This window comes from Engraulis encrasicolus, chromosome 20, assembly GCF_034702125.1.
Source record: "Engraulis encrasicolus isolate BLACKSEA-1 chromosome 20, IST_EnEncr_1.0, whole genome shotgun sequence".
In the NCBI taxonomy this organism is placed as follows: domain Eukaryota; kingdom Metazoa; phylum Chordata; class Actinopteri; order Clupeiformes; family Engraulidae; genus Engraulis; species Engraulis encrasicolus.
The window spans coordinates 187,628-199,725 of NC_085876.1; the positions used below are offsets into that span (position 1 = coordinate 187,628).

At 40.9% G+C, this 12,098-nt stretch overlaps 1 protein-coding gene across 4 annotated transcripts in view; it reads right to left on the reverse strand.

Moving 5' to 3' along the window:
* LOC134436102 (keratinocyte-associated protein 3-like) overlaps window positions 1–12,098 on the reverse strand; it is a 123,250-nt gene that overhangs the window by 95,515 nt on the left and 15,637 nt on the right. For all 4 annotated transcript variants that reach the window (XM_063185138.1, XM_063185137.1, XM_063185136.1 and 1 more), the window contains 2 exons: window positions 5,276–5,470; window positions 2,433–2,591 (listed from right to left, as the gene is read on the reverse strand). In XM_063185138.1, coding sequence (XP_063041208.1) covers window positions 2,433–2,591; window positions 5,276–5,470 — 354 coding nt within the window. The remainder of the gene's footprint in view (window positions 1–2,432; window positions 2,592–5,275; window positions 5,471–12,098) is intronic.

Genomic DNA, 12,098 nt, shown 5'->3' on the forward strand with positions numbered 1-12,098 from the left:
ATTTAGTCCTTCTGTCAAAATAAACTGGATGGTTCAGCATAACTATATGGATCCTCATCACTCGCTCATATCAACCCAAAAACAGTTTACCCATGTGTCAAAACTAAATTTCTTCCCCACATATATCATCAGTACCCACAAAATACATTGTCCCTTTGCCATTGTGTAAGCACTGCCAGTCAAAATGGTAAGGTGTTTTATCTACGTTCAGCTAACAGATTTCGACTATGTATAACAATGAAAAAGTGAGTGAAACCATTGAAGTTTGACAAAACAGATAATTTACCAAGGACATTTATCAGTAACTTTCTTTACTCTAAATTCATATACAGAAAGCAATGCCCATATATCACAGGTTTCTCATGGGTTTGGCTCATTTCTCAAAACAGAGATAACGTTCTCAAAATAACATGGATAAATGCCAAAGCAACTAACAATTGTTCAAAACAGAATGTCGTTTGAAAAAATGAAATGAAATTAGCCAAATAACAGAGGAAACTGTAGTATACACGGGTGTAAAATTAGTTTCTACTAACTAGTAAAGTTACAATACCATCTGACCTGTTGAACACCGTCATGAATTTGCTATGTAATGAAATTCTTAAAATATGATGTCCTTGACTGTTTTGGGAATTGCGTAGACCACTTTGCATATGATGACTTACACAATGAAATAATGCTGACGTGTTTTGGAGAGGGCAACCTAGACTGAGAATTGTCTAATTCGTTTAGATAAGCAAGGTCAATTTATTTGGAAAATGTGCTAAATGTATGCTGAATGTGTCAACTGAAGGGTATTTGTACATATCCATCTGCAGAGATGTACTAAACATTTGAGACATGTACAAAGCATTTGATGATAAATACCAGTGCATGTGGACTACTGCTTCATTTCCCTCAAGAATTTTGTGGTGAAAGAAGCTCCTCTCCAAGGAACGAAGATGCAGAGATACAGCACTCAACAGGCATTGGAAATGATCCACACACGCACACACACACACTCTGTGTCTCAAGTGACAGCTGTGAGCTGCTAACAGCCACATTTCCACAACAAAAGGAGTGTCCGCAGGGGGTCCAAAGGGTCAAATGACCCCCTTGTGGGGCTTTTAGGTAAAAAGGTCAATTGACCCCTCCGTGGTAGTTCTAGTGTTAAATAGTGTTTGAAAAGAAGATTTGGTGAAAATCTGTCCAACCATAGAACGGTTATCACATTAACACAGAATATCATAATTTTTGGAGAGGCCATGTTGGATTCCTCTAGATTTCAAGTATGGTATTACTATCATAGAGTGTTAGGATGCAAATGGTGCAAATTCATCCACCCACTGAACAGTTATTTTGCTAAAACATACAAAATGGCATCAATTTTGAACCCTACCTGGGCCGCCATCTTGAATTTATCAGAGAGGCCAAGTTGGATTCCTCTGGATTTTAAGTATGATGTTCCTATTATTATAGTGTTAACACACACAATTTGGTGCCAATCCATCCACCCATTGAAAAGTTATTTCGTTGAAACATAAAATATCATCAATTTTGGACCCCATCTGGGCCGCCATGTTGAATTTCTCAGAGAGGTCAAGTTGGATTCTTCCAGATTTTAAGTATGTTGTTACTATTATGATGGGGGATACCTGGGTACTTTTGTATGTTATTCCTAAAGGTATTCTGAACATATTCTGAAATGTTCAGCTTGTTAATAATTTGTTCCCAGTTTGGCCTTTTTTTTTTAGCTAATACTCTTGGCCTATATGCACTAAAAATGATGAATGAAGTTAACACATGGCCTTGTGTAATATTGCCCACACAAGGCCATGTATTAACTTCATTCATGGCTTCAGCCATGGCTTGCTGAATTTACATGTTTCATTTGTGAAACAACATAATGCATGCCAACTTCCTCTGGGATGCTAGATTACTAAAAAGCTGCAAAATGTCATGATAAAGACAAGATGTTGCAACAAACTAGAATAGTGATAGGCAGTACAGTAGATGTGGTTTATAATTGAAGAGATCAGAACTTCTATGAAAATAAATGATAAAAGGTCTGCAACGCTGAACATTAATTTGTGCCATTTAACTTTGGAAGCATTGCTGTCGCAGACCTCGATCATTTCTTTTCAGCTTTCATCTGTTTGGTCCAGCACTTGCATTACTGATGTGCGCACACTCTCTTGTCCTTCTGACAGGGGCATAGGCCGGGGGTGGCTGGTCAGATGCTGCCCCCCCCTACAGACACCCAGATCCTTGGTTCATCACTGTTTTTGATAATCGTGTGCCACCACAATTAAAAGGCTGGCCCAAGATTTTTTTTTTATCTGGCTACGTCCCTGCTCTCTGGTCATAACTTTTCCTATGCCCTACAAAACTGGCTCAGCATAAAAGCTAGTACAAACTACAGTATCAAAGTGAGTGGAGGAGGGAGGACGTACCGGCCTGTTTATCTCCTCCGGAGTGCGAGAGGGCTGGTGGTGCCTCAGGCAACAGGACATACCCAGGAATGATGAGCAAGCGGCAAGGCCCCAGCTCGAGTACACGACCTGGATGATGCTGACCACGATGAGCGGGACCCACAGGATCAGTGTGGTGCTCTGTAAAAATTGCACAGTATACAGTTGTGCTCAAAATAATAGCAGTGCCTTTACAAAGGTGAGTAAACCAAATGTTTTTTTTTTTTTACATGATTGTGTGGTGCTCTGTAAAATTGCACAGTATACAGTTGAGTTCAAAATAATAGCAGTGCATTTTCAAAATGAGTATTTTACATTTTTGTAATCCACAGCAAAATGCAAAGGCAAATGAAAAACCCTGCCATCTAGTTTTATTTCACAACTAATACTTTACATAACTGCCTCATCGGAGACCAGTGGCAAAAAAAGGCTTCATGTCCATTGAAAACATCGATTTCACATTATCATCTGTATTTCATTTAGCAGACTGATGCTCTCATCCAAAGGGACTTGAAAACACAGTATTTAGGTTTGGTTACAGTAACCTGACAAGTTAATAGAGTTGAAATTAAAGAATCAATGTCGATGAGTGAGTCCATGCGAGCAGCCATTGGGTATGGTTACAGTCAGGGTATGGGTACATTCCCTGTAGCAAGGTGGGGTGAGATGTTTTGCTCAAGTGCCACTTCAGCAATAGCCTGGTTCTCACCAGAGCTGTGTGTGTGTGTGTGTGTGTGTGTGTGTGTGTGTGTGTGTGTGTGTGTGTGTGTGTGTGTGTGTGTGTGTGTGTGTGTGTGTGTGTGTGTGTGTGTGTGTGTGTGTGTGTGTGTGTGTTGACGCTTTTGAGATCAACAGAAAACAAACATTTTTGAAGGTATTTGTTGGTGGTGAGGACGGGCAGCCAGGCTTTCTGAAGGCGGAGCGTGTTCTCTCCCAGACCTAGGAGTGGAGCTCACGAAGCTGCACAGAAAATAATCGAATCGCATTGCATCTAATGATAAGATATCGATATTGAATCGTATCGTCATGGAGGCTGTGATTTACACCCCTAGAATTCCCACGGGGGGAAAGGATGGATGGATGGATGGATGGATGGATGCTGGATGGGAATGGGAGTCATTCTACGGCACGGGTGGGGAACCTATGGCCCGGGGACCATTTAGGCCCTGTGAGATCATTTTAATGTTTCGCAGTTTCACATGAAATATGACATGTTGTGTAAAACAATCTTAGAAATTACATTTGCAATACAAGTTATTTTTTCGGGGGACCTATTGAGGGTGGGTTATGCTGCAAAGGTAGGCCTTCAATACGGGCCTGAAGTACAGCGGGAAATCCTGGTTTGTGTTCATAGTTGGCCCCCAGTGGTGTAGTCTACGTAGAACGCAGGTATACGGAGTATACCCACTTCTAAATTTTAGGGGCTTCAGTATACCCACTTAAAATTGATTGATCCATTATTTAGAATAGCATAACTATATACAGTATACCCACTTCAAAAAATGCTTGAATATACAGTATACCCACTTCAAAAAAGTAGACTACACCACTGTTGACCCCTGTTCTACAAGAATGGGATGGGACATATTTTTCCACATATTTTTCTTCGGAAAAAAAGAAAAACACTGAGGACAGGATGCGACAGGAGTGAATATCTTCTGACATAGCAGAAGTCATTTTTTGTGGTGTGACGTGGTGGTGCAAGTCCAGAGATGTGTTCTCTATTAGATTACAGTGTGGAGAACATGTGGCCCATTGCATACCCTCACCTTGCCTGATAAATGAAATGCAAGGTTTAAATCAGCGGTCCCAAAACTTTTTCTTGAGATCTCCTTTTGGGCTTAAACAATATTTCTGTGACCCTTTCCCGCCATGTACCAAACGTTTTTGTCCCTTAATATACAGTATCAGCCAAAAGTTTGGACACACCCGCTTATTCAATGCATTATCTTTATTTTTGTGGCTATTTACAGTACAAGGTAGATTTTCTGCACACAGCACAATGGATGGCCCCCACACGTTACACCAAGCGTATTTCTTGTCTATTTTCAAGTAATATCTTAATTGAACACAAAAGGCATTCTAACTAAGGCAAAGGCAAAGGCATTCTAACTAAGATCGATATGTCTGAGGAGGTCTGGGATGCTGCTGTTGCTGGATGAGTTCCTCGGTCTGATGAGAGATAATCTGAGAACATTTAATGGAAGATAAGGATGCTCACTCAGGACCCTTCTGGTATGGTACTGCATTCTAGGGGCACTCACGAGCAGTGTTGGGCAAGTTACTCAAAAACATGCATTACTGATTACATGTTACTGTCTTTTCAAATGAATCCCTTACACTACAATATTACTATATTTAAAATGTAAGGCATTACTTTTGCATTACTTCAGTTACTCTCGCCAAAATAACACAATTTACAGTGCAAATCAAGCTCATGAGTCATGACTATTTCACCCTCCAATCAGGAAGTGTCTCGGCAGCAGACAGACTAAAAACAACCAGGTTCAGCAACAGCTTCTTTCTGACCCAACACACTGGACACCATTAAAATCCAGGTCACGGTACAATGCATTGTACCTTAAGTTACTTGGCATTGTAACTAAGTAAATATTACAGATTTTTGCCCTGTAATGCCTTACATTAGTTAGTTACAAAAGTAATGAATTACTGTAATGCATTACTTTTTTGTGTAACTAGTTACTCCCAACATTGCTCGCTCGCAAGCACAAAATGTATAGGGTCCTATATAGGGCTTGGTTAGGCCTTTCTGTGAACTGGCGGTGGGTGAGATAATGGACATATGATTGATAACACAAACTCACGTATATCCGCGTCGGATCAAACGGGCACTCGTTAGTGACGTAGGAGTATGAACCAATCGCGTCTGGAAAACGGCAATGAGTCAGCAAGCTCCGTCCACGATTAATGATTGCCCTCACGACAGAATATAGAAGTCCGACTGCCGAGGCTGCTGCCAGAAGAGCCGAGATCAAACTCAGAACCCATAGTCCCCATGTCTGAAACAAGATAAAAAAATAAAAAAAACCACTTCCGGCTTATTCCTATACAAAAAGCAAGGAGGCGGAATTACAGAAGGCAATTCATGGAAATATACAGTAGGCTACATGCAAACCCTCTCAAAGAGGCACCACTAAAAAAACTGTTAAGACATATGCATTAACTCTTCAAGGCCTTATGAAAATCTGTGGAAAAGCCTTATCAATAATTTTAATATTTTGGCAGGAAAAAAATTAGCCTGGCTCTCACGCAGACCCGTCGTGCATCTCCGCTCAACTTCGTGAGCTCGCACGAGGGTTTGGAAATCTTAGACGAGCCCGAACGGAATCAGAAATATCACAGCCTGTCCAATCAAAATCGCAAGGCGGGGTATATACAGTACAAGTCAGTGGTTGAAGTAGTACGTGAATCCAAAAAAAAAAATAAAAAAGTGAATTCTCCAAACAGGTTTGAGCCGTTTTGAACACACCCCGGCCTTTCCAGAGCTAAGCGATTGACAATGTTCCAGATGGTTGGTAACAACCATTGCGGGAGAATCAGGTTAAGAAAAAAAGACACATTCAGATTAAAATGTGAAATTACAGTAGACAAGATGCATTTAAATCTCATACACACACACTCTATGGAACTGCTCCACGTGGCTGCACCTTACCTGCACTCTCAGATCTCCACTACCAAGAACTGCTTACACTATGAGACTTGCACCTCCAACTATGCCGCTACATGACCACTGGGCTACAATGGACTATGCTGGACTGCACGGTGTGTATTGTTTGAATGTTTGAATCAACAAATACACATCTCTATAATTTCCAGTGTATACTAGGGGTGGGACTTCATTTAAAAAATAATAATAAAGGTGTTTTCATTTAATAAATAACATGTCATTTAATTGAATGTCATTGAAATAAATGCATAATTAATTTAATATTTAATTACAATCCCATAATATTTTCCACTAATGGGTCATTTTTTGAATAGGTAGAAAGGGGCGATGTAAGCTTTATTTGGCAAAATCAGTTTTTTTTTTTTGCCAAGTCTTTCAGTGGAAACATAGCTTGAATCTACATGGAGCGCAAAAGAGAAAAAAGGTAATTGCTGCTACCACCTACAGCTCCTCTGCTCATAGCTACTTGCTTTGCATGTTTCAGTTGTATACAACCTAATTGCGACTTTTATTCCATGTGAATTGATTATTTTAATTTGCATTTCAAGACAGTTAAACCCATATATGCAGGATGCTGCATAGCACAATGAACAAGGCCTGATTAATGCAAGGTCAGGGTCTTCACTTTTAAAGGCAGCACAGGTGGCTGCCTGCCTTGGTAATTGAGCCACACTTGGCGTTCACAAATCACATAAATTGATAAGTGAATGGAGTTTTATTTCTGGTGCGTTAGAATGTCCATACCTTCTAATGGTGGGAGCACCATTATATGCGGCTACCTAGGTGCCTCAGGCCCTTGTCAGTTTGCTATTATCGGTGGAACAATGAACTCAGAAGTTTATTGAGATATTTTAAAGACAAAACGTGAGGTAGTCCGTCACACAGTCGAAGCACACAAAAGGATAGGTGCTGAAATGGGACAACAACCCATATTTTAGAAGCAAATTGTAGTATGACTGTAGTATGACTTCCATAACAATGAAATTCACATTCTGGAATAGCCCACTCAAAGCCCTGACAAAACAAAAAAACAATCGAGATGATATGGCATGAAATCAAGAAAGTTGTTCTCTGCAAACATCTCAGAAGCTTAGCTGAAGAGGAGCAGTTTTGTAAAGAAGAGGGAGACAAGATACATCCAGATTGTTTTGTTAATCTGATCTGCAACAACAGGTCACGTCTGGTTAAGGTTTTGCGACTCATTGAGGGTTAAAACCTATTGCATGCAAGGGTGTACTTATTTATGCCTTGCTGTCTTGTGGATGTTTACATCTTATGGGCAATAAAAATATGATAACATGTAAATGTTTGGGTGGAATTAGTTGAAGCAGACTCTGATTGTTCCTTCTTGTGATTTCCGGGAAGATCAGACCATGTTTTATGACCAATTTTCACAAAAATGTAAGAAATTTCAAAGGGTGTGCAAACGTTTTCCTATGACTGTATGTATCATTAGGTATGAAACTTGCCCTGTTCATGTTACTCTGAGTAAAAGTGAGAGGAGACTTTGGTGAGGGAGTGCACTCTGTACTCATCTAGGCCTTTCACAACATCACGCACAGTGAAGTCTGTTATTCTTTTGTTGGACGTAGCAAAGTCAGTCCCAGGGTTAACCTGGCACGTTTGATGTGCAAGCCTTATTGTCAAAGTAATTCAAATGTATAGGAAATGAGGGGTTTTTTTTTGCTCCAATGTATTTTGTTTCATTTCTAAATAAATGTAGACTACCATGGATAGAACAATGATATGATTTCAAAGGTTAAAATTATCTACTTATCCATGAGATTGTAGGCCTATGCCTCATTATAAAGCTACTGGTACCACCAATGCCATTTATTTTTTCTCTCTTGAAAAAATCTGCCCCCTGAACCCGGCACCGGCATCACTGCTATAGGTGTTTTGGTTTGATGCCCAACAGGTTGCTGCCATTGTCCACCGTACCAGTACACCTCCAGTCAGTGATAGGCCTACTACTTTAACAATATTTCAATAACACAGTTGCAGTAACCAATTCATATGAAATATTTCCGGGACAATTCGGGACGGTTCACAGTGATTTTCGGAACGGTTCCGGGACAGTTGTGCAAATATTATAATCCCTGTTGAGAGTGAAGAAGAAAATGTGAGGGAAAAAAAGTGAGATGTCAGATATGATTTGCCATTCTTCACCCTAAAACTGATTAGAATGATGGAAATTGCATCTAAAAAACACAACGGGCTGTTAGAACACTCCGCCTCGTCCATTATTATATGGTTGTGACGTCATCTGTCGAATGCTCCATTCATTTCAACGGGGCTCCCCAACGTTCGGACGTCTGTTATTTTTCGATAACGGACGGGTTGGTCTATAACAGACCGCTGGCAATGGCAACAAGACTTTTCACTGCTAAAGCGACTTTTCAACCAGACTCTAATCAGCTGCTGTGATAGACAGCACCCGTTGTCCTGGCTACCGCTGTCAATGGCAACAAGACGTTCACTGCTAAAGCCACTGGCTTGTATACAAGTCAGTGGCTAAAGCGAATGTTTCATATCACTCCGCAGGGGGTCCGGTCTTTTGTCACTCTAATCAGCTGCTGCGATAGACAACACCTGTTGTCCTGGCTAGCCTACCTAGCTGTTGCCTAGCGGTGTTCCACAACGGCACTGTTTTGTTTTGCGCAGCAACAATCTTAACATTAAATAGGTCTAAAGAAATGTCCCCGCATGTGTGAATCATTTAAGTATATCCATATAATAAGCGGGTTAACTTTCGGCGAGTCGGTCGCTTTGTGGAATAGCAGCACTTCAGAGAGAAGTGCTCCGCTCCGCGTCGGGGTCTAAAGATTCTCTCTGTCGTGCTGCTATTCCACGGTAGCGACCTTCTCGCCGAACGTTAACCCTTACTTATTTCCCTTGATAACGGGACACCTCGTCGGCCGCTATTCCATACTTAGGTTCGGTTTAAAAAGCGTTATTGTCCAACATGTTGCCATGGCAGATTTTTTTTCTCATTGCGGTTATAGCCCTTTATGTGTACTCTACTCTATCCCCCAGAGGTTTTCAATGTAGATTAAATAAATAGACCAAGTTGCCAACTCCTGCGAGTTAAAGACTCCCTATACATGGGTTTTGGCTGTTTGTACAGTTGATTGTGTACGCACCCAGGGATTCCAAAATGCTAGGCGGCTAGGTGTTAATCATTGGAAGTCCAATTGGAGCCCTGTACAGTGTATGACAAGAACCTGTTGTCTTGTCGGCTTGCGATTTTATCCACTTACTCGCACACTGTACTGTCGGTGACACCGTTTAGAAGAACATACTATGTCGCTCGGAATTCTTTGCCATGTTTTTGTTGCTCACTACTCGCTAGCATTTTGCTAAGGATGTGACGTCATAGACACTTAAAAATCACTTTTTAAGCATATGCGTGGCTCAAAAGATCTAAAACTCAGCCGTGGGTATTTTCTATATATAGTCTTTCGAAAGCAACATCCGAATTACACGAGAAAAAATCATATACTGAGATAAGGCACCATGAGGGGTTTTGCTCCATAGGACTCCATTCATTCTGGTCTCCGGGCCACCACGTGGATAAGAGTGGAACTGCCCCTTCAGTTCTAAATCTGCCATAGAACTAATACAAACCTGCCTCGTTTCGGAAACCGGAAATACACCGTGAAATCAACCAGTGGCGTATCTGGTCTCTTACAGAATCTGTGGTAGCTCCCAGGTTTAACATCAGGCTTAACCCTCAAGTTAAGAGTCTGGGCGTCATGCTTGATGGCTCTCTATCCTTCCTCTCCCACATTAACAACATCACACGGTCTGCTTATTTCCACCTACGCAACATTTGGTACGTTTACATGAGGCATTTAAATCCGATTTAACTCACTTTAAATCTCATTAAAACTTAATTCCACTTTAAAAACATCATGTAAACACTTACCGAACAGGATTTAAGTTTATTCCGATTTAAACTTAAGTCAGATTAAAGTGGGTGGTTTATTCCTCTTTTGAATCCGATTAAACACGTTCCTCTGTCATGTAACCTTTTAATCAGAATTACAATAAATCCGGTCGTTCCACGCATGCTCGTTGACCACACGATGGCGCCAAGAGCCCGTGCTCTTTGTCAGTGAGAAAAAGATGGCGGCACTTCCTGTTGATTTTCACATGAAAGTTTTGCTTAATTTAAAGTCCCTAAGCGACTATAAATGTTGTGGCTTCCATATATTGATGTAAAAGTGCCCCACGAAGTAATTAAGCACAACAAAGTTACTCCACATCACCCTTTCACCAGTTCGTTTTTCTAAGCTAGGAGGGTGCTAACTAGCATTTGAAAGAACCAGACCCAAAGGGGATTTTACCAGCCTTGAGTCCACTGAGGGAATTCATTTTCGGGCTGAAGATAAGCTTGTGTCCCAGTAGTTCCCCGGAGGTTTGGCGACCACGCCCCCACGCCTTATTTGGCTCACTCAGCACGTGCGTCCTCAGTCCAATCGCAATGCTTTATTTTCCCCAGACGTTTAATCGCATTTAAGTGAAATTGCCATGTATACACGTCGCAAAATAACTCTTAATCCGATCTACTTAAATCCGATCTATTAGATCCGATTCAAAAACATCATGTACACGTAGCAAATAGCCGTCTCCGCCCCTCTCTCACTTCCCATTCTACCTCCATTCTTGTACACAGTCTTGTCACCTCCCGCATTGATTACTGTAATTCTCTCCTCTTTGGTCTCCCTCAAAAATCTCTCCACAAGCTCCAACTGGTCCAGAACTCAGCTGCCCGCATCATTACTAAAACCCCTTCCTGTCACCATATTACCCCTGCACTGCAACATCTCCACTGGCTCCCTATCAAATATAGAATTCATTTTAAAATACTTCTCCACACCTTCAAGGCTATCCACAATCTTGCTCCCCCTTATCTATCTAATCTTATTCACATTGCTGTTCCCTCCCGCCCCCTCCGTTCCTCTTCCTCCATTCTCCTCTCTGTCCCCTCTGCCCGTCTTAATTCCATGGGGAATAGAGCTTTTAGCTGCTCTGCTCCTAAGCTGTGGAATGCCCTTCCCCCTGACATCCGCAATATTGACTCTTTGCCCCTCTTCAAATCCAGGCTAAAAACCCATCTGTTTCAGATAGCCTTTTCTTTATGACTCTTAAACTCTGTTTTATTTTATTTTATTATATTTTATTTTTCAAAAAAAAAAAAAAAAAATCATATTCATTTATTTATTTTTGTTTAAAATTCTGTTTATGTGTCTTGGTTTTATTTTTATTTCTCTCTGTACACTGTCCTTGAGAGTTTTGAAAGGCGCTTTTAAATAAAATGCATTATTATTATTAAATAATCAGTGTTTCAAAGAATTTCAACCTGCAGGAAACTGTGTCACAACCGGACCGTTCCGCATTTCCCCACTAGCATTTTGCGAGATCAAAGCGAACCAGTCTCCCTATTAAAACAGTGCATGGGGTGGTAATGCCTGTTAAAACTCCAATAATTACCGTTGCCTTTCATTTCGGGGGATTTTTTGATAATTAGCACATTTTTAGAAAGCGTTTATTGTCTTGATAATAAGATAACTTCAAGCAATTCTTGTCACGGACAAGATGGTGTAGATGGCACAGTGGGTAGGAGCGCTGCGTGATATGTGAGCGCGCCGGGTTCAAATCTGGCGACTGGCGACATGTTGTTGGCTGAAAATGAAATTTTCACAAACATAGGCTACATTTGCCTATTCTCTCATTTGATGTCTCTTTAAGTGGCTGGCTTCATTCTCAACCAAGCAACACACCTATGTAGACATTTACACTTTACAGGTAATTAAGAAAGTCCTCAAAGTCGCTGACGGTTGGTTTTTGCATTGCAATGATTCAGCAAATGCTCTCTGCCTTAGGCTAGGTGTTACCTATGCTTTGTTTCATCCTAAAACAAATTCTTCTGAAAGATAAAATAAAACACTTCAGCT